Source organism: Manis javanica, chromosome 2 (genome assembly GCF_040802235.1).
Source record: "Manis javanica isolate MJ-LG chromosome 2, MJ_LKY, whole genome shotgun sequence".
In the NCBI taxonomy this organism is placed as follows: Eukaryota; Metazoa; Chordata; class Mammalia; order Pholidota; family Manidae; genus Manis; species Manis javanica.
This window is the reverse complement of record NC_133157.1, coordinates 42,583,468-42,606,937: the sequence shown is the minus strand read 5'-3', so window position 1 is coordinate 42,606,937 and position 23,470 is coordinate 42,583,468. Positions and strand designations below refer to the sequence as shown.

The 23,470-nt window shown below is 35.9% G+C and overlaps 2 protein-coding genes across 8 annotated transcripts in view; both read right to left on the bottom strand.

Annotated features, from left to right (window-relative positions):
- Positions 1 to 6,193, bottom strand: part of CAAP1 (caspase activity and apoptosis inhibitor 1) — a 121,543-nt gene extending 115,350 nt beyond the window's left edge. For 4 of the 6 annotated variants that reach the window (XR_012127679.1, XR_012127680.1, XR_012127682.1 and 1 more), the window contains exons 1-2: positions 5,805 to 6,193; positions 296 to 496 (exon numbers count right to left, since the gene is read on the bottom strand). Coding sequence is in view for 2 of the 6 variants with exons in the window: in XM_017677512.3 (XP_017533001.1) it covers positions 296 to 496; positions 5,805 to 6,086 (483 nt within the window). In the remaining 4 variants the exon portion in view is untranslated. Of the gene's footprint in view, positions 1 to 295; positions 497 to 3,652; positions 3,728 to 5,804 lie in introns of those variants that run through there. The other 2 variants (XM_017677512.3, XM_073228416.1) reach the window with 2 other exon arrangements.
- Positions 6,194 to 17,233: 11,040 nt separating this feature from the next.
- The window catches only part of PLAA (phospholipase A2 activating protein), a 41,418-nt gene continuing 35,181 nt past the window's right edge, over positions 17,234 to 23,470 (bottom strand). Inside the window, exons 12-14 of one of the 2 annotated variants that reach the window (XM_037020541.2) lie at positions 20,761 to 20,859; positions 19,076 to 19,240; positions 17,234 to 17,967 (exon numbers count right to left, since the gene is read on the bottom strand). In XM_037020541.2, coding sequence (XP_036876436.2) covers positions 17,402 to 17,967; positions 19,076 to 19,240; positions 20,761 to 20,859 — 830 coding nt within the window. In that variant the 3' untranslated portion in view covers positions 17,234 to 17,401. The remainder of the gene's footprint in view (positions 17,968 to 19,075; positions 19,241 to 20,760; positions 20,860 to 23,470) is intronic. The other variant, XM_073228415.1, reaches the window with a different exon arrangement.

Genomic DNA, 23,470 nt, shown 5'->3' with positions numbered 1-23,470 from the left:
CTTCTTAGAGCAATATAAAGAATGATTATTTCTCTAATTTAGTTATTAAAATTGCCTGCATTTAATAGAATTATTTCCAAAGGTCAATAAATTTCCCCACTTTTTCTTGGTAAATTTTTAAATATATAAGGCCATTTATGGTTCTTCAAAATCCCTTCTTTTGTATGTTTTTGAAGTAGCTTGTTTTAGTTGAAAACATCCAATTATATACTGCATTAAGTAAAATCATTGCTACAAAAAGTATTTGTATATTTATATATAGGTGTGTAATCTCATAACTAATGTAATAAAATACCTTTAACACATCAGGAAGCATCTTCTGCAACTTCTTCTCTCCTATTATACAGAAACACTGCTGAAGCATTTCTTTTTTGTCTGATATATAGAAACTAACTGGTTTTAATGATACAGTCAGGTCCAGTCCACCTTCCTCAAGGTCACTGTGCTCTGCCAAGAATAATTCTTTATCCAAAGTTGGCAAAAGATATTTGGTTTCCTAAAATTAAGAGACAAAGAACCATTAAATAATGGAAATATGCATGTAACATCAGACATTTTCATTTAATAAATTCTTCATTTAACATTTCCAAATTCTTTGTATACTTACCTAAAGCCATAGGAAAGAACAGTTAATTGTTTAGTATTCTTTGATCTTACTCTCCACATTGTAGTAAGTTCACGAAGTTGATATAAAGTGAAGAGATAGAATCTTAGAACATACAAATGAAAATATATTCACTATTGAATGATTTCCTACAATTTCAGATTTTGGAAGAATTAGGATATTCTACCAGTAGGTCATTCACCTAAAAATTTTATGTATACATTGTCATTATTCTTAAACTCATATAAAGAAACCGGATAGCAGCAAAAATGTTACAAATCACAAATATTATAAAGTATTACTGCCGAGAGGACAACCAAGATGGCGACATGAGTAGAGCAGCAGAAATCTCCTCCCAAAACCATATATATTTTTGAAAATACAACAAATACATCTATTCCTAAAAGAGAGACCAGAAGACACAGGACAACACCCAGACTACATCTACACCTGCAAGAACCCAGCACCTTGTGAAGGGGGTAAGACACAAGCCGCGGCCCGGCGGGACCTGAGCGCCCCTCACCCCAGCTCCTGGAGGGAGGAAAGGAGTCAGAGCGGGGAGGGAGAGGGAGCCCAGGACTGCTAAACATCCAGCCCTAGCCATCCACACTGAGACACACAGTGTGTGAGGTGCTGGATACTAGGGAAACAGGTCCCCCTGTTCACAGAACCCCCAACAGAAGGGACCCAAGGAGGACAACACCAAGACATATAATAATTAAAATGACAAAGATCAAGGACAAGGACAGAGTTTTAAAGGCAGCTAGAGAGAGGAAAAAGGTCACCTACAAAGGAAAACCCATCACGCTATCATCAGACTTCTCAACAGAAACCTTACAGGCCAGAAGAGAATGGCATGATATATTTAATGCAATGAAACAGAAGGGCCTTAAACCAAGAATACTGTATCCAGCACAATTATCATTTAAATATGAAGGAGGGATCAAACAATTCCCAGACAAGTAAAAGTTGAGGGAATTTGCCTCCCACAAACCACCTCTACAGGGTATTTTAGAGGGACTGCTCTAGACGGGAGCACTCCTAAGACTAAATAGATGTCACCAGAGAAAATAAAATCACAGCAAAGAAAGCAGACCAACCAAATAATAACTAAAGGCAAAAAATAAGATCAACTACTCAAAGGGGGTATTATGATTAGCATGTATAATGTTGGGGGGGCAAGGGGAGGGTGGTGCAACACAGGAAAGAGAAGTAGTGATTCTACAGCATCTTACTACGCTGATGGACAGTACTGTAATGGGGTTTGTGGGGGGGACTTGAAGGGGGTACCCTACTAAACATAATGTTCTTCATGTAACTGTAGATTAATGACAACAAAATAAAAATAAATAAAAAAAGTATTACTGCCTATTTTTGAAAATGTTTTAATTAAATCATATTCAAAGTAGTCAAGTTATTTAAGACATTTTTGTCAATTGTACTTCCCCTATCACCCAAATCTATTGCCATATTGTGGTCTAAGGTACCACCAACTTTTCCCTAGATTACCTCAATAGCCACTTAACCAGTCTCCCGACATGCAATCTGAGGTCTCTCCAATCTGTTTTGTAAACTGTTACCAGAATGGGTCTTATAAAATGTACGTATACTCATTCTCCCTGTTTATAATCTTTAAATGACTTCCCACTGCTCTTAGGGTAATACAGCCTATCTGGCCCTTCATACTCACCGTTGCTGCTCCAAACATGAGGACCTTCTCTGAATACACTCAAATATAACCTGTTCTCTCTTCACCTCATACAGGCAGGGCTTTTGTACATACTCATTCTTCTTTCTAGGACAGTCTTTCCTCCCCAGTTCCCCTACACTACTATATTCCCAAGATTAACAAATGCACATTATCAATTCCAAAGTCATTTCCTCAGGAAAATCTTCCCTAACTATATAGTTCAGGTAAATCTGTTAGGTTTTCTAATGGAATTGTTTTAAAAAGCCACATAAAAACAGGCCAACTTTAAAGAATACTATGATAATTAGACTGAGATACTAAAGAAAGTAAGCTCTTATTCTAATGACTTGCAAAATAATTCAGGTGTTAACAAGGATATAGAGAAACTGGAACTCTCATATAATGATAGTAGGAATATAAAATGGTATAGTTGCTCTAGAAAATAGTTTGGCAGTTCCTCATAAGCTATTATATGATGCAGCAATTCCATTCCTAGATATATAACCAAGAGAAATGTAACCATACATTTGCACAAAAACTTGCACACAGATATACACGGCAGCGTTATTCATAATAGCCAAAGGTACAAACAATCCAAATATCTAACAAATGATAAATGGAAAAAACAAATGTGGTACAGCTATACAATGAAGTATTACTCAGCCATAAAAAAAGAATGAAGTACTGACATGTATTACACCACAGATGCACTCTGAAAAATTATGTTAAGCAAAAGAAGCCAGTCACAAAAGACCACATATTGTATGTTTCCATTCATATAAAATGTCTAGAACAGGGACATCTATAAATCAATAGAGACAGAAAGATTAATGGTTGCCTAGGGATGGAACAGCGTGGGGGTATTAGGGTTGACAGGTAAAAGGTATACAGAGGGTTTCTTTTAGGGGTTATGCAAATATTTTAAAATTGATTATAGTAATAGTTGCACAGCTCTGTGAATATACTGAAAACCAGTGAACTGTATATTTGAAATGGGTGAATTGTATGACATATGATAAAGTTGTTGGCAAAAACACTAACAGGAAACCAAATACACAATGGATATTATGGCACTCTTTGAATTCTGAGATGTTATCTAAATGCCTGATAAGTAATAACTTCTATTTTTCCTTCATAAATACACTTCTCATTAGAAATAAGGTTTAGTTCTTTATGCAAATGTTTGACACTTAGCATTATTGGTCTCCCCATCATAATAAAGAGTACTATACATATGGAAACTATTTAAAATAAGAATGGTGATATCCAAAGTTGAATCTAGAAATGATTGAAAAACTGAACTGATGTCTAACCATCAATGAATTTTAAAAGAGACTGAATAAAAAATTTTTAAATACCTGTAAAAAAATGCAACAAATCCAATGGTCCAATGGTCAAGTTCTGACAAACCTTCAAGACAAAGATATAAACTATTCTGGAACACACCAAAAAAAATGCAAAGCTTCCCAACTCAATCCATGAGGCTAGCATAACCTTGATACCAAAACCAGACAGAGTAACTACAGAAATAAAAACCATAGGCTGATTTAACTTAGGAACACAGACACAAAACTAAAAATACTGAATTGCAGCTGAGTACAACCAAACCAAACCGAGTAAGATCTATCCAAGGACTGCAAGAACAGTTCAACATGAGTTCATTTACCAATAAAATTACATAATAATATTAAAGAGGAAAACGAAGTGATCATCTCAACATTTTGCCAAAAAGCATCTGATAAAACATTACCACCCTCAGTGAACTAGTATTGAAGGAAATTTCCTTAACTTGATTGAAGTTATCTTTCAGAACCTATGGCAAGCACAGTTATTGAAACAACATTGGAAATGTTCCCACTAAAAATAGGAATGGAAAAAGAATGCTTATTATCACTGCTTCTGTTTAACACTATATTAAAAGTTTAAGGCAATGCAAAAGAACAGAAAGTATTAGTGCAGAAGAGCAAAACTCGTTGTTAGCACAAATTTACCTGAGCTAATTATTTTAAATTAATAATAATCTCGGCAAGATACAAGAAAATACATAAAAATAAATGGCCTTGATTCCACAACTCCCAATTTAAAAATGAAAAGTTTAAAAATACTAGAAGAAAATACAGATAGTTTTATACTCTTGGACTAAGAAAGACCTTTCTAAACCACACACAAAATCTAGAAGGCAAAGAAAAATAGTGCTGACAAAAAAAAAAATCACAAAATTTTAGTACACCGTGGATAAACTTACAGTAACATGCAATATACCTCACAAAAAGGATTTAAACCGACTTTATGTAAAGAGATTCACAGAACCTACCAGTAAAAAGTTGAAAACAACCAAAAAGTGCCAGATCATAAATATGAAATTTACACAAGGAATCAAACGACAAATTAAAATATAAAAATGTCCAATCGCACTATTAATCAGAAAAAAATAAATGAAATAGTAATTTCACCCATTAAGCTGATATAGTTTTCAAAAGTTGATGAGAGTATTTGCAGAAATGGATATTGTTACATATTGTGTGGACTATAAATCAAAAAAACCTGTTTTGGAAAGCATTTGCTGGTACCTACCAAAGCCTTTTAAATGCGTACACTTTAAGCTAGCAATTTCACTTCTGAGACTCTACCCTACAGTAATTCTTGCACAAGATATATGTGCAAGAGTGTTCATTTTCATTCATATTATCTCTGAAGAAAATTGGAAACCTAAATAATTCACCCAGAGATAAAATGGAATGTCATGCGGCCGCTGAAAAACAAAGTATCGCATATAAAAAGACCCCCATCACAAAAATGCAGCGGTATTATCCAATTCAATGGGGGTGAATATCACAATAAAGCTTGTGTAGGCACTTAAATACACAAGAATTAATGAAGAGGCTGCGTATCAATCTATTAATGGAAAAGCTTAAAAAGAGAATTACACACTTTTCCCTTTATTTTTGTTGTATGAATTTTAAGTACGCATTCATACATTTGTCTTATTATATAAGAAACGATTTTTTTTAACGGTAATACCTTGACAGAACAACGTAGCATAAAGAATATGGCTTTTATAATCAGGTACTAGACTCAAATCTCGGCGTTATTAATAAACTGCAACTGTGGTAGGCTTCTTTAACCTTTTTGAGCCTCAATTTTCTCATGTGGTAATGTGGAGTTAATCATAATCTACTAAAAAGTAAAGATGAAGAAAGACGTAAAGCATGTCTCGCAAGATCCCTGAAGAACAGCTCCCGACGTACATACACTGTCCAGGGAGCCTGAGGGGGCCCACAGGAGTGGAAAGGCCAAAATCAAAATGAGATGATCAGCAAACCCCAAAATGAGAGTGCGGGGATCACAGGGCCTTAGAAGCAGGAACCTCAAGAACGGGGGAACCTTGGGAGACCAGCGCTAATACTGAGCTACTGCATGTGTCCTATCTCGGGACCACAATGCGCTCCTCCCGAGCTGTCTTCGGAAAACGCACCAGACCTGAGACGAGCGAGAAGAGAGCGCACGCACCTGCTGCAGGGAGCCCGAGACGCTGGAAGATGAGTCAGTGCTCCTCCGCTTCCGGCGCTCGCAGCGCTCGACGCCGCTCCCACCACCAGAGACACTTCCACTGAAAACGGTGTTCCCACAGCAGGTGACACTCCCGCAGCCGCTGGTGCTGCCGCAGCCGCTCGTGTTTCCACTGCCGCTGCTGGCGAGCGCGGGTGCCAGGTCCGGCGCCGCGAGCGCCGCGGCCGCCTCCTGACCGCTTCGTTTGCGTCGCTTCTCCCGGCAGGACTTCTTCCCCGTCATGATTGCCCCGCTGCAACCATCCGGTGAAAGCCCTCCGTCCCTGAAGCGGTCTAAACCCAGCTCCTGCCGCGCGCTGGCGGTGCAGTTTTGCGTCACTTCCGGCTTTTTGCAGAAGCCGGGAGGCGTGTCTGGAGGCGGTGCCGGGTCGAACCGCGTGGTCTTGGCATCCTCGTGGCGGAGGCTTGAGTGTACCGGAGAGGTGGCCGGTTGTCTAATTGTGTTTTTGTTTGGTTTTGTACCTCTAGAAAGGACAGAAAGTGGAGCCTTACAACTGCTTCGAGCTTTGTCGATAGACAAGTACAGTGTAGGGTAAAGGTGTAGTTTCTGAATCGTCATTTGTCTTCCGGTTTTTATGACACAACATTGTAACAAAAAGAGTTTAAGGAAAATCTCATTATAATCACCTGGAGAAATTTTTTTGAAATTTATTTTAGGCAACTGTGCTGGAATAGGTTTGGTGCTTCCTTGTTTGTCCCCATTAACACTAATTTCTAGGCATGTTTACTTTTCACTTATAAAGGCATGTGGCTCTAGTATTTCATTGTTTTCTTTGTCAATTTAATATTCGGATGATAGCGCTTAGATTGTTGACAGTCTATCACGTTTCAGAATAATGCAGTTATAAATAGATTTAAAAAATTTACACTGTTTTCCTTTTCCGTATAATACGTTGTACCCAAAAAGAAACTGATCAAAGGATATAAGCTTTATATTTTTCCTGTCCTGTTTAAATGGATTCTTTTGAAGAAAGAATGACCTAAATGTTATAACCAACCTAAAATGTTACTGAAATCTTTAAAAAATTGTCCTAATATATAATAATAGTCTTGACTTGCATTCTTGATTTATAATGTTAAATACTTTACCGCTGATTGGAGTGGTATCTACTGAATCAGTGTGTTGACCTTATAAATTTCATTATTTATGTTTGTGAGACGGGAGAGGGGAGCAAGGATAAAGTAGTGTTGGCATATCAGTGTTCCTATCTTTTTCTCTCTCCCTTCTTCAAAAACTGGCTTTTCCGACTAGTTCTTGATTTTTTGAAGGAAAAAAAACAAGAAGAATTTAGGAGTGTTAGGGACTGATGAAATCCCAGGCCATGTTTAGAAAGAGTTTGTGGGAGGAAATGCAAAAGAAAAGCAGCAGTGTGTGAAGGCAACAATGGAAGAGAGTAGAAGAGAATTTCAGGAGTATTTTCTGTAGATTATTATGTATTTGCAGCCTGGATTAGATGAGGAACAAGTAAAGGTGTTGAGTTTTTGAAAACTGACTGTGGATCATAGCGTTATGAGTGTTAGATTTGTGTACTGATACGGAGGATTTTGGATCTAAACACTAGACAGTTTTTTAAAATCAGGATAGTCTCAGCAGGGACTTTTAGCCACAGAAGAAAGAAGACGGCCTGGGGCATGTTGGCTGAGTGATAATAATCCTGTATCTTTCACTGGGGTGATAGAAAGCATTGGGGTGACCACATTCCCTACCTGTTTCTCAGTCATTCAACTATTTAATGATGGCCTAGAACAAACCAGGTACATGGGTGATTCCAGCCCTAAGAAACAGCTGTCTAGACCCCCTGGCTCCACCCTTTGCCTCACCTTCTAAAGTGAATGAAATGCTGAGGCCAAGGGCACTGAGCTCTCAGGAATTCCATATTGGCATCATTCAAATATGTTACCTGAAGGGAATGAGAGTATTATATTCATAGACAGAATAAATACATAAAATTAATGACATGTAATATTTATAACATTTTTTTCTTGTGTCCCTCCAAAACTTACATGTTGAGCCCTAATCCCAAATGTAACTGTATTTGGAAATAGGGCCTTTAAATAGATAAGGTTAAAATGAGGTCATGAAGGTAGGATCCCTAAGCTTAGAGATAAAATTGGTGTCCTTATAAGAAGAGACATTACTTTTTAAACGCAGTTTTAAACAGCTTAAGGTACTTCTTCAGTGAAGAAAGAAATCGCTCTTCCTCTATGAGCACACAAAGGAAAGCCCATGTGAGGACAGTGTGAGACGGCAGCTAACCAGCTACAAACAGGGAAGAGATGTCACCCGAAACCAATCCTGACAGCACCTTGATCTTGGTGCTGGACTTCTAGCATCCACAACTGTGAGCAAATAAATTTCTGTTGTTTAATTTCACCTTCACCAGTTTGTGGTGCGGTGTTATGCAACGAGCAAACTGACAGCAAATCTAAAATGGTATGTGTTAGCCTGGATAGATATGGTTGCTTATTCATTCCTGGATGCAAATATTACCTTATAAAATCAATTGAGACACTTCTTGGTTTTCACCTCATTCTACAGCAACATACAGTTTCTATATTTCTTTGGCTGGAGCAAGAAAGCAGAGCACTGCCAGTTAAGATTTATCAATTTGTCTCGTGAATTCCCTAGAGCCTTTAAATCTGATGAAAATATCATTGCCATTTGGACATTTTATTTTTCTATTATAGTGTGTTCAGGAACCCCAAGGCCAAGTTTCAAGTCCCAGCACCTCATGGTAGGCCTAGGATCAGTATCAGTCTACATACTTTACAGAAGGGTATTAGTCAGTTTTCTCTTCTTTAAAGTTTCCATTACTCACTGTATTCTGACAACTGCTTCCATGAGAGGCACCAGAATGGTTTACTTTTTGCCCTCAAAATCAAGATTCTATCTTTCTTAGTACCCCAAGAAAACAAGCATGCTAATTTTAAACAATAAACATATACAACTTGATAATCACTTTGAGAAAGAAGACTGGCAGAAAAAATGTGAGAATGAAGACATTTTAAAAACATTGCCCCCTCTCTACTGAGATTGTACTAGGCCATTTACATCCTGGTTTTGTTCTAAGCTCCTGTAGTTAAGGGGAGGGAAGTATCTTTAAGGAAGCTCAGATATGATGCCATCAAGTAAAACAAAATAAAACAAAAAAACAAGTACATATCACTTACGAAGTATTCTTGCCATAAAAATTTAATGTCAACCTAACCAAGCTTTTGGACTTAGCTTTCAGTTTCTAGGAAATAGGTGTGGCAGGCAGATCCTAAGAAGACCCCCAGTGATCCCTCTCTCTGGTATTCATGGCCTTGTGTGACCTACTCTCCTTGAGTAATTTGCTTTCAACAAATAGAACACCTTGATGGTTGAGGGAATGTCATGTCTGTAATTACATTATAAATATTCCGAGTTTGTTCCTGCTAGCTGACTCTTTCCCTTACTGGCTTTGATGAAGAAACTTGCCATGGAGGGGCCCACAAGGCAAGTAATTGAGGGCAGTCTCTGACCAACAGTCAGCTAGAAACTGAGGTCCACAATTGAACTGAACAGAATTGAATGCTCACCATGTAAGTGCACTTGTCAATGCGCCCTTCCCTAGTCAAGCCTTCAGGTGAGACCCCTGCCTTGGCTGACACCTTAACTTCAGCCTCATGTGAAACCAAGAAGCAGAGGACCACCTAAGCTGTGCCAGGATTTCTCACTCACAAAACATTTGAGATAATAAATGTGTGTGGTTTTATAAGCCACTTAAGTATGGCGTAATTTATTAAGCAATAGTAGATAACTAATGCATACGGTTATAGGAATGTTTCATAAATATAAAATTGGAGTGTGCTTCACATTCTGGATGGGCCTAGATACTTCAGTCAATGATATTTTTTAAAAAAAGGAAAAAAAAAAAGAGGAACTGTTCTAGATTAAGAGACCAGAGACATATAACCAAGTAGCTAAATACAATATGTAAACCTTGGTTATTAAATGAGATCATTTAAAATAGAAGTTACAAAAGGCATTATGGGGCAGTGAGAAAATTGAATATGGACTCAATATTAGATATTACGAAATTACTAATTATCTTAAATGTGTGGTTATAGATACGAAAGTTGTTCAGTAAGGGTATCATGGAAAAATGTTTAACTGAAAAAAAAATCTTTAAAATATCACTAAAACACCATATAACACATTTTTCAAGTAGGATTGTTTTTTTTTTGCTTAGCTGTATCTTGTAATTTTTCTTCAGTAAACATGAAATACTGGTGTTATAAAAAGATATGTACACTAATAGGAAGCAAATGGTGTTTGCAATTTGCCATCCCTTACATTTTGGAGTAAAATCACTTTCTTAGTTTCCTACCTTTATTAAAAGTTATGTATTGGAGTATTTCCAAATATTATAGATAAGTTGTTTGTACTTAAAATCTGCCTGCTACACTGCACATGTTAATAAGAAAGAAGTGTAATTTAATGGAACCAGGCTGATCTGGTTAAACTCCTAATTTGCCAATTAACTTTGACTTAACACCTAAATCCCAATTTGACAAAAAGTAAAGCACAGGCTCCTAATGGAATCAGCAAAGAGAATAATTAAGTCTGGGTGCACACCAGAAAATTGCAGTTTAATATTTAGCAAAATAGACATTTCTTCTCTTTACATTTTATCCATTCTCTTTTGATACTCCAAAAGTTTTTTCTTGGATTAATCCAGGCAATCAGAATTAGCTAAGAAACTTTTCCTCCCCTATGGGGGAAGAATTCTTCTTTGAATGCAGTTTGGCATTAAGCCAGGAAACCCATGGTTCTATGTCATAAATGTTGAGAGTGCTGCTACTTTAGGCAAAGTCCTCTTTGTGAAGATATTTTTCACTTTTAAAAACAGGAATAGGTATGCTTCTCTTAAGTGATTAAAGTTCTATTTAGACACAGTAAATTATGTAATTAATGGGACAGTTCCTTCTTTGTGCTAGTTGCTAAGATGTTCAGGGACAAGTTTGTGACCTCCCCCTCTCTAGGAGGTATAGCATGGTATAGTTTTTTTCCTCCTATGATGATTCATCTCTTTTATTGGAATGTAGTTGATAGACAGTATTATATTTGTTTCAAATATATAACTGCAATTCGAATGCATTACTACTCACTATGGTTAGTATAGTACCACCGGCTACCATATTATAGTATTATCAATTATACTCTCTATGCTGTGCTACCATTCCTATGACTAATTTATTTTATAATTTGAAGTTTGTAACTCCTTATTCCCTTCACTAGTTCAACCATCCCTGCCACTTCCCTCTTGTATGGTAACAGTCTGTTCTCAGTATTTACGGATCTATTTCTTATATGTAAATCATATATTTGTCTTTCTCTATCTGACTTATTTCACTTAGCATGATATCCTCTAGGTCCATCCATGTTGTTGCAAATGACAAGATATCCTTCTTTATATATCTGAGGAATAATCCATTCTATGTATGTACCACATCTTTTTTACTCAGTCATCTATTGAGGGACACTTGGGTTTCTTCCATATCTTTGCTTTTGTAAATAATGCTGCAATAAACATAGGAGTGCATCATCCATTATTCTTCTAAAATCAGAGATATTAGCTTTTTACTTAAGGGGTTTTGGGAAGGAAATATCAAAGTGATTAGCACAGTGCCTAGACCATGTTAGGGGCTCATAAATACTATTTTCAAGACAAAGGATAAAGAGGTCAGTGCACCAAGAGGATATAACTACCGTAAATGTCAGTGCACCCAACACAAGATCACCTACATATGTGAAACTAATACTAACAGAATTAAAGGGGAAATCGAATGAAATGCATTCATTTTAGGAGACTTCAACACACCACTCACTCTGAAGGACAGATCAACCAGACAGAAAATAAGTAAGGAGACAGAGGCACTGAACATTAGAACACATGGACCTAATGGACATCTATAGAACACTCAATCCAAAAGCAACAGGATACACATTCTTAAGTGCACATGGAACATTTTCAAGAAGAGATCATATGCTAGGGCACAAATAGAGTAAATACAGAAAGACTGAAATTTTACCAACCAGCTTCTCAGATCTCAAAGGTATAAAACTAGAAATAAATTACACAAAAAGTAAAAGCCCACAAACACATGGAGCCTTAATAACATGTTCTTAAATAATCAATGGATCAATGACCAAATAAAAACAGCAATCAAACAATATATGGAGCCAAAGGCAACAATAATTCAGCACCGCCAAATCTGTGGGATGCAGCAAAGGCTGTGCTAAGAGGGAAGTATATTGCAATACAGGCCTACCTCAGGAAAGAAGTACAATCCCAAATGAAGAGTCTAAACTCACAATTAACAAAAATAGAAAAGGAAGAATAAATTAGGCCCAAAGTCAGTAGAAGGAGGGACATAATAAAGATTAGAGCAGATATAAATTAAATCGAGAAGAATAAAACAATAGAAAGAATCAATGAAAGGAGTTGGATATTTGAGAGAATTAAAAAAATAGATAAACCCCTAGCCAAACTTATCAAGAAAAAAAGAGAGGCTACACACACAAATAGAATCAGAAATGAGAAAGGAAAAGTCACTACACATACCACAGAAATACAAAGATTTATGACAGAATACTATGAAAAATTATATGCTAACAAACTGGATAACCTAGAAGAAATGGACAACTTTCTAGAAAAATACAACTTTCCAAGGCTGACACAGGAAGAAACAGAAAATCTGACTAGACCAATTATCAGCAAGGAAATTGAAATGGTAATCAAAAAACGACCTAAAAACAAAATCCCTGCACCAGATGGTTTCACTGCTGAATTTTATCAAACATTTAGTGAAGACACAATATCCATACTCCTTAAAGTTTTCCAAAAAGTAGAAGAGGCAATACTCCCAAACTCATTCTGAGGCAAACATCACTCTACTACCAAAACCAGGCAAAGACACCAAAAAAAAAAAAAAATTACAAACCAATCTCCCTGATGAACACAGATGCAAAAACACTCAACAAAGTATTAGCAAACCGAATTCAAAAATACATCAAAAAGATCATCCATCATGATCAAGTGGGATTCATCCACGGATGCAAGGATGGTACAACATTTGAAAATCCATCAACATCATCCACCACATCAACAAAAAGGATAAAAACCACATGATCATATCCATAGGTACTAAAAAAGCATTCAACAAAATTCAACATCCATTCATGATAAAAACTCTCAACAAAATGGGTATAGAGGGCAAGTACCTCAACATAATAAAGGCCACACATGACAAACCCACAGCCAACATTATACATAACAGCAAGAAGCTGAAAGCTTTCCCTTTAAGATCGAGAACAAGACAAGGATGCCCACTCCGCCCACTTTTATTCAACCTAGTTCTGGAGGTCCTAGCTGCGGCAATCAGACAACACAAAGAAAGAAAAGGCTTCCAGATTGGCAAGGAAGAAGTGAAACTGTCACTGATTGCAGATGACATGATATTGTACATAAAAAACCCTAAAGAATCTACTCCAAAAGTACTAGAACTAATACCTGAATTCAGCAAAGTTGCAGGATACAAAATTAATAAACAGAAATCTTTTGCATTCCTATATACTAATGATAAACTAATAGAAAGAGAAATAAGGAAAACAATTCCACTCACAATTGCATCAAAAAGAATAAAATACCTAGGAATAAACCTAATCAAGGAAGTGAAAGACCTATACCCTGAAAACTACAAGACACTCATGAGAGAAATTAAAGAAGATACCAATAAATGGAAACACATACTGTGCTGATGGATAGGAAGAAATAATATTTTCAAAATGGCCATCCTATCAAAAGCAATCAACAGATTCAATGCAATCCTTATCAAAACACCAACAGCATTCTTCAATGAACTACAGCAAGTAGTCCTAAAATTCATATGGAACCACAAAAGATCCCAAATAGCCAAAGCAATCCTGAGAAGTAAGAATTAGGCATGGGGTATCTCGCTTCCCAACTTCAGGCTCTACTACAAAGCCACAGTAATCAGGACAATTTGGTACTGGCACAAGAACATACCCATAGACCAGTAGAACAGAATAGAAAATCCAGATATAAACTCAAGTGTATATAGTCAGTTAATATATGATAAAGGAGCCATGGATATACAATGGGGAAATGATAGCCTCTTCAACAGCTGGTATTGGCAAAACTGGACAGCTACATGTAAGAGAATAAAACTGGATTATTGCCTAAACCCATACACAAAACTAAACTCAAAATGGATCAAAGACTTGAATGTAAGTCATGAAACCATAAAACTCTTAGAAAAAAATATAGGCAAAAATCTGTTGGACATAAACATGAGCAACTTCTTCATGAACATATCTCCCCAGGCAAGGGAAACAAAAGCAAAACTGAACAACTGGGACTATTTCAAACTAAAAAGCTTCTGTACAGCAAAGGATACCATCAGTAGAACAAAAGGACATCCTACAGTGTGGGAGAATATATTCATAAATTACATATCTGATAAGGGTTTAACATCCAAGTTATATAAAGAGGTCATGCACCTCAACAAACAAAAAGCAAATAAGCCCATTAGAAAATGGGCAGAGGAGCTGAACAGACACTTCTCCAAAGAAGAAATTCAGATGGCCAACAGGCACATGAAAAGCTGCTCCACATCACTAATCATCGGAGAAATGCAAATTAAAACCACAATGAGATATCACATACACCAGTTAGGATGGCCAACACCAAAAGACAAACAACAGCAAATGTTGGTGAGGATGTAGAGAAAGGGGAACCCTCCTACACTGCTGGTGGGAATGTAAACTAGTTCAACCATTGTGGAAAGAAGTATGGAGGTTTCTCAAAAAACTCAAAATAGAAATACAATTTGACCCAGGAATTCCACTCCTAGGAATTTACCCTAGGAATGCAGCAGCCCAGTTTGAAAAAGATAGATGCACCCCTATGTTTATCACAGCACTATTTACAATAGCCAAGAAATGGAAGCAACCTAAGTGTCCATCAGTAGATGAATGGATAAAGAAGAGGTGGTACATATACACAATGGAATATTATTCAGCCATAAGAAGAAAACAAGTCCTACCATTTGCAACAACATGGATGGAGCTAGAGGGTATTATGCTCAGTGAAATAAGCCAGGTGGGGAAAGACAAGTATCAAATGATTTCACCTGTCTTTGGCGTATAAGAGCAAAGAAAAACTGAAGGAACAAAAGAGCAGCAGACTCACAGAACCCAAGAGTGGACTAACAATTACCAGAGGGTAAGGGACTGGGGAGGGCGAGTGGGAAGAGAGAGATAGGGGGGAAAATGGGGTATTACGATTAGCACACATTATGTAGGGTGGTGGGGGGACATGGGAAAGGCAGTATATACAGAGAAGACAAGTAGTGATTCTATAGCATCTTCCTACGCTGATGGACATTGACTGTAATTGGGTATGTGGTGGGGACTTGGTAATGGGGGAGTCTAGTAACCATAATGTTGTTCAAGTAACTGTACATTAATGATACCAAAATTACAAAAAAAAAAACTCTTAGAAGAAAACATAGGCAAAAATCTCTTGAATATAAACATGAGCAACTTTTTCCTGAATGCATCTCCTCAGGCAAGGGAAGCAAAATAAAAAAAGGACATATGGGACTACATCATGATAAAAAGCTTCTGTACAATAAAGGACACTATCAGCAGAACAAAAAGGCATCCTACAGTATGGGAGAATATATTTGTAAATGACATATCTGACAAGGGGTTAACATCCAAAATACATAAAGTACTCATATGCCTCAACACCCAAAAAGCAAATAACCCTATTAAAAAATGTACAGAGCATATGAACAGATACTTCTCCAAAGAAGAAATTTAGATGCCCAACAGGCACATGAAAAGATGGTCCACATCACTAATTATCAGAGAAATGCAAATTAAAACCACAATGAGATATTACCTCACATCAGTTAGGATGGCCAACATAGAAAAGAATAGGAACAACAAATGCTGGTGAGGATGTGGAGAAAGGGGAACCCTCCTACACTGCTGGTAGGAATGTAAATTAGTTCAACCATTGTGGAAAGCAGTATGGAGGTTCCTCAAAAAACTCAAAATAGAAATACCATTTGACCCAGTAATTCCACTCCTAAGAATTTACCCTAACAATGCAGGAGTCCAATTTGAAAAAGACATAGGCGCCCCTATGTTTATCACAGCACTATTTACAATAGCCAAGAAATGGAAGCAACCTAAGTGTCCATCAGTAGATGAATGGATAAAGAAGATGTAGTACATATACACAATGGAGTATTATTCAGCCATAAGAAGAAAATAAATCCTACCATTTGCAACATGGATGGAGCTAGAGGGTATTATGCTCAGTGAAATAAGGCAGGCAGAGAAAGACAAGTACCAAATGATTTCACTCACCTGTGGAATATAAGAAGAAAAAACTGAAGGAACAAAACAGCAGCAGACTCACAGAACCCAAGAATGGACTAACAGTTACCAAAGGGTAAGGGACTGGGGGTTGTGGGTAGGAAGGGTAGGAGAAGGGGAATAAGGGGCATTACGATTAGCACACATAATGGACAAATAATGGACAGTGACTGTAATGGGGTATGTGTTGGGGACTTGATAATGGGGGGAATCTAGTAATCACAATGTTGCTCATATAATTGTATATTAATGATATTAAAATCAAAATAAATAAATACTATTTTCACATGACAGTCTGGTCTTAGAAATAACATAATTTGATATGTTCTTGCATATTGTCAGATAAAATACAACACATTTCATAATTCCCCTTGACATCACTGGAAATGACCAAAAATAAATAATCAGGTATCAAAACTGGAATAAATAATGAAGTTATCTCAAATACTGCAGGAAAAAAGAAAGTGGATCGAAAACCTAAGATAATTTGGAGCCTCATCTGTCTGAATTCAGAACCTAACATAGCTTAGTAATTTGCTTTTACTTCATCTAAAAATGAGCCATCAAACAAATACTTTTTCTATTTACAAATGACTTAAGTGATATTATTTTTATGTTTTTTCAGTATATGGAATAATTTATTAGAAATCTAATTTTAAAAAATTCTAAAGTAGTTATCCTAAAACAAAACCTTGAAATTTATCAGTGCTGTTGAAAGAACCCAACAATGAAAATGAGTAGGGTAGAAATTAAAGATAACTACCAAAAATTAACAGTATGTAAATAGTAAAAGCAGATTACATGAATAACAGCCCTTGTCTTATGTGTGGCTATGGTATGGAAATTATGCCACTGTAGTTGTTATGCTATTGTTTATTACAGTTCATTATTGTTTCTAAATTCTTGAAAACCTACCCAGGAAAATATCACAGTTCATCAGTGCAAAAATTTTATTTCTCCTTTGTTTCCCCTTTCCCCACTTTACAATATCTGCAGTTTTACTTAACCCACAGCATTTTTTTTAATCATCTGTAAGCAGTCATGTAAAATGTGCGAAAAAAACAGTAACCAATTTAAAATATCATCCCCCTTCCCCACTGTTACAGTAAATTTAAGATAAGTCTACAGCATTCACTTACTTTAGCTGGTTCTGATACTGAGGCATACTTTTTAATTTGAGAATCAACACCTAAAGACTTGGCTAATTGTACAGCATTTGAATCGTCACTGACAAGTGTCCCAAGAGCCACAAGAAGTCTAAAAGTGGCTTCCAGGTCTTGAACAACTTCCAAGACTGTGCTAATTACTGACAAGCATTGAGCTTTCCCTTCAATGTTATAGTCTTTATGAAAACAAACAGAATAGTTCAGGGTCAGTGTAGCCAGAGCAATGTGAATGTTCTTATTGGTCCCTGATTTCAGTTCTATTGCATGGGACATTAGTGATTCCCTCTGGGACATCATGAGCTTTTGTCCTGCCTGGCCAACAAAACAATTGCAAAAGGTCCTCAGAGCAAGCAGCTGGTTTGCTAGCTTTCCTTCAGGGTTCAGGAGGCTGATAAGATGACTGCTGAACCGAGCCCCTTCCTTTTCATTGCAGAAGTTCTCATTCACGCTGGGATGTTTAATTGACAACCGAAGAATATCAAGTGCAGGAAACACAATATCTATTGAAAAGAAAAATTCATTACTGTTTGTGAAAATCCAGAAAATTCCTGTGACTGTTACTCATTTTTTAAGGACTCATTACATGTTACAAAATTAATATATGACCATTTCAGAAAATGTTAAAACTCATGTGCCTGCTTTACAAAATACCTATTTCTAAAATTTGTGTTATTTGATTTTTCATCTTAATGGAGACTGGATTGATTACCACAAGATTATATATACTTTAAAAATAATGTAACTCTCTTGGGTTATCAAATAGCCTGACATACAGTAAGTATTCAAATCCTTGTGGAATGAATGAGATAGGGATCTTGCTTTTAAAAATGCTAAACAAGACCAAATTGCAGAGTGAAAGTTCTTTATGGAATTCTAGTTGACAAATGCTAATAGGATGCAAAGAGGTTGGTGGAGAGCCTTATAATCAAGGGATGGGGTAGACACCATCTGAATGAATGCAATGAACAATCTTAGCATCACTTAAAAGTGAGGAAAGCAGAAATTATGCTTTGTACTACTGTAAAGGTAGTATACAACATCATTTATAAAGGATCTTGATCTAAAAAAACCCTATATTGCACCAGAATCTAATTATGTCTAGCAGGAACTGAGATACAGGAACACATTAAGTGAGCAGTCAAATACACAATACAGGACATTTTTTAAGACAAATGTTTTTCTCTAATAAATTAACAGCATGAAAAAACAGGGAAGAAGACACTTTTGGAATTAAAATGGAGTTAAATGAATTAACTAAAAAAAAAGAAAAAGGAAAAGGGAAGAGCAAAGAGAAAAGGCAAGAGAATACTCATAGCAAACATTCATTGTCTAGGGTTAAAAGGTCACAGAGTTTCTTGGATGGCTGCAGGGTATCCACAACTAGCACACTCAGGGGGTCACTGCATTGCCCTCAAACACTTATAAGTATGTGAACATAACAAGATTATGAATTACAGTGGTATAGTGAATCCTTTTTGTTTTAAGTTTTTTGCAATGTTAATTACAACTATCCAGATTAACTTTTATTTATCTAAGAACACTAGCAATATTGACAGAAATGAAGACATACGTTGTGCTTTCTAGTTACATTCTGAAGTGTTTCTGTACCTTCAGGCCAGTTAATAGCTTTCCACAAAATCTGAAGTTGCTGAGCTGTGGGTTTCTCTGAAGAACTATTACACACTAGAGACAGGATCTTTTCGAGAAGTATCAAGTCATCCTCAGTTAACCTCTGCTCTTCAGGTGCAGTTGCATTAAGTTCCTTCAGTTTACCTAGAATGCAAAATCAAACCTTCAGAATTCTCTAACTGTAATTAGCCAGATATAACAGAAAAATGCCAAAAATTTCAAAAAAAGTATGATACAATACACCATGGGGAGACTTTTCACAGGAATTATCAGACCATAAAATAAGGATAAGGCCTGTAAGTATTCTTAAGTTAAGCACAGTAGACAAGGTTACTGTGGTGATGATTTTCATTTTACCTGTTATTTCCTAAGATCTTCTGGAGCTTTCTGTTTTGAGTAAGTTTTAAAGTGTTATCATGTTTGTAATAATTTTGAATGGTTTTCATAACAATATCATATGTTATATATACCCAAGTATAAGGCAATCCTGTTTTCCCAAAGAGAAAAATTTTAGTCAACTTCTGTCAAATTCTGATTGTGAATAAAAATTGTCTATAATATTTAATTTATTGACTTAGTTCCACATGTACATTTGCCATCACATTATTTTAAAAACATACTGAGTAGAAATAATGCCTTTTCCCACTATTCTCTCGTTTCATGACACAATTGAAACTCTTCATATGCACCTTCAGTATCAGCATCCTAGTCATCACTAATGCTACTTTGAGTCATCTAACATGTTTCCATCTTAAGTCTTTATCTCAAATAAAAAAAATCCCAAATTCCCATCATAGGAGGTTTAAGAAGATAATTTGTCCAAGTTTACAAATTTCTGTGAATCATAACAGGAAACTTGGACCTGTTTCACTTATTCTTTGGCATGAAAAGTTTTGTTTAACACTACCAAAATACTGAAAACAAAATTTATTTAAGGAATGTAAAATGCAAGAGACCTTTTAGATTTGTACAACAGTTTAAAAATGCCAAGTTGTCTAAAAGTATGTGAATACTTCTTTACTGTTCAAAATAAAGCAATCAAGAAAACAATTATGAATGATATTTATAATGACAGTATGAAAGATACTTCTGACCAAAAAAAAAAAAACCCCCTTTTTATACTCAGGTGTATATGTTATCTTATCTCAAATAATTCTCACCATAATCTTTGTGGCAAACAGACTCATAGTACTCCTAGTCCAAAAAAAGTCTGTCATTTTGTTTTGGGAAAAGCAACAGAAAAAGCAATCAAAGTCAATTGAGAAGTTACATTTTTAATGGGCAATTTGAACTTTTATTATTATTTCTAAGGGCCAGTAATTTTTTAAATGCTTTACTTATTTTTTACTAATTTTTATGAAAACATTAAGAGCTTAGGGGATGGAATTGATATTTTCCTCCCTTAGTTTTCTGCTCATTAGTTTTCTGCTCATTAAAGTCATCATAAAGCATTTATCTTATATTTGAATAAGGCTTCTTACAGAATAAAACAGGTCCATTATCAGATTGTGTATTTGTCACTGACACAGTTGTGTAATACTGCAATAGAAGTCTCTGTTATACTCATCCAGTTCCAAACTCATGTTAGGAGGAGAAACAGCCTTGAGTGCACTGCAAAGAGTCTGTGTATATGTGAGAAAACTACTTAATTAAAATACACTTACCTAATATTTGTGTAGGGTTTGCCTGGTCAAAAGTGACAGCCTCCATTTTAGGGAAATAAATATTTGTCTTAGATGAAGCTGATTGGTAGGCACTATTCCCTATTTACAGAATAGAAGATGATGAAAATCATAAGTGCTCAAAAATGAGCTTTTATAAATGCATGACTTTGTTTTCACAATTCCGATATGTAGCTGTTCATCTGCATGCAATACATGACAAGCAGCTTAGAAAACCAAAGGAAAATAACACATTCTTAAGATTTAATGTAGTTTATATTTGTTGATACATTTCAGATTTAGAACAGCTTAAATGCAAAGCAGACTTACACCATCAGCAGAACAAAAAGGCTCCTACAGTATGGAAGGATATAGTCATAAATGACACATCCAATAAGGGATTAACATCCAAAATATATAAAGAACTCACAAGCTCAACACACAAAAAGCAAATAACCAGATTAAAAAATGAGCAGAGGATCTGAACAGACACTTCTCCAAAGAAGAAATTCAATTGGCCAACAGGCACATGAAAAGATGCTCCACATCGCTAATCATCAGAGAAATCCAAATTAAAACCACAATGAGGCATCATCTCATACCAGTTAGGATGGCCAGCATCCAGAAGAAAAGAAACAACAAATCTGGCAAGGATGCAGAGAAAGGGAAACCGTCTTACACTGATGGTGGGAATGTAAACTAGTTCAAACATTGTGGAAAGTAATATAGAGCTTTCTCAAAAAACTAAAAATAGAAATACCATTTGACCCAGGAATCCCACTCCTTGCAATTTACCCCAAGAATACAACTTCTCAGACTCAAAAAGACATATGCACCCCTATTACAGCACTATTTACAATAGCCAAGAAATGGAAGCAACCTAAGTGTCCATCAGTAGATGAATGGATATAGAAGATGTGGTACATATACACAATGGAATACAATTCAGCCATAAGAAAGAAACAAATCCTACCATTTGCAACAACATGGATGGAGCTGGAGGGTATTATGCTCAGTGAAATAAGTCAGGCAGAGAAAGACAAATACCAAATGATTTCCCTCATTTGTGAGGTATAACAATAAAGCAAAACTGAAGGAACAAAATAGAAGCAGACTCACAAACTCCAAGAAGGGACTAGCCATTACCAAAGAGGAGAGGTGGAGGATGGTAGGTGTGAAGGGAGGGAGAAGGGGATTGAGAGGTATTATGATTAGTACACATGATGGGGGTATCACGGGGAAGACAGTGTTGCACAGAGAAGACAAGCAGTGACTCTGTGGCATCTTACTACACTGATGGACAGTGATGGCAATCGGGTATGGGGGTGGGGCTCTATAATATGGGTGAATGTAGTAACCACAATGTTGTGATTGTGAAACCTTCATAAGATTGTATATCAATGATACCTTAATAAAAAAAATAATAATTTAACAATAAAAAAGTAGAGCAGACTTTTCATTTCATATTTTCTACTTCTCTCATATTTTAAAGATTTGATCTAAATTATACATTTTTAAAAGAATTAAAAATATAAAACAATTATAAAACTTTTCATTCCTATCTTCTCTAAGGCATATTGAACTCTTTCTTCTCATCTTTTATTGTTTATTCCAAATGATGCAACAGGCATTGTTATTCTGTCCACTCATTTTCTAGATTAGTTTTATAAATCACCTCAACTTGTAAGTTCCTAAAGGGCAAGGGTCATAAGCTCTTATGAAGTTTTTACTTCTCAAATCCCTATTTTAGTAACTGTAAGTCTGTATCTGATGATAAACAAAAATTGGCAGAATGAAAATTCAGCAATACATAATGAATAAAGCTATTTCAACTACACTATAATTTAAATCTAATTTTTTATCTAACTTACATTTCAAATCAATTTATACATATTTGTTCTAGTGTAAGATTAAAGTATTTTGCAAAAATATAAATACAACATTTTAATCTACTAAGTTTATTTGAAATAGAAGGGGGGAAGATAGATGACTGGGCATGTAATGACAGAAGTGCATAAAACTAATTCTAACTGCTTATAAAGCATAAAGTATTTATTGGCGTGGTCACAGATGAGCTACACAGATACTCCTGGTCTTCAGAGTCTAGTTATGGTATGGAGAATGTAAGACAAATATTGTCTAAACAATTAAGTACAGTGAAAATTTCTCTGAAGGAGAAGTGCAGGGTGCAATGAGAACTTGGCATAGAGTAGGTGATCTAGCAAGGGGCAGATGTGTCCAAATAAATTTCACTGAGTTCATTTAATAAATACTATATTGTAAAATTAAAGAAAAAAGAAAAAGAAGGAAAAACTAACAATAACTTGTGGTTTAAGTAACAATGTAAAGGATGCAAATATTCCAAAAGCAAACAGTGTGTACAAAACTCCTGAGGTAGAAAATAGCATAACATGCTCAAGAATTGACACAGGCCAGTATGGCTGGGTAGAAAAATGACAGAGAGGAACGTGATGTAAGGCAAGAGAAAATATTCAGTGGGAAATCATTAAAAGGGTTTTAATCAAGGGAGGGGCATAAACAGAGTTAGCTGCAGTACGGACCATGACAAAACCAATTTGGAGGCTATTATTTCATTACTGTACATGAGAGCTGACATTAGTGTGGGCGAAGATATACAAAGGTGAGGTATATACACCAAACTGTCAAAGACAAACTTCTGAAAAACAGAAACACTGTAAACATTCTTTTGTAA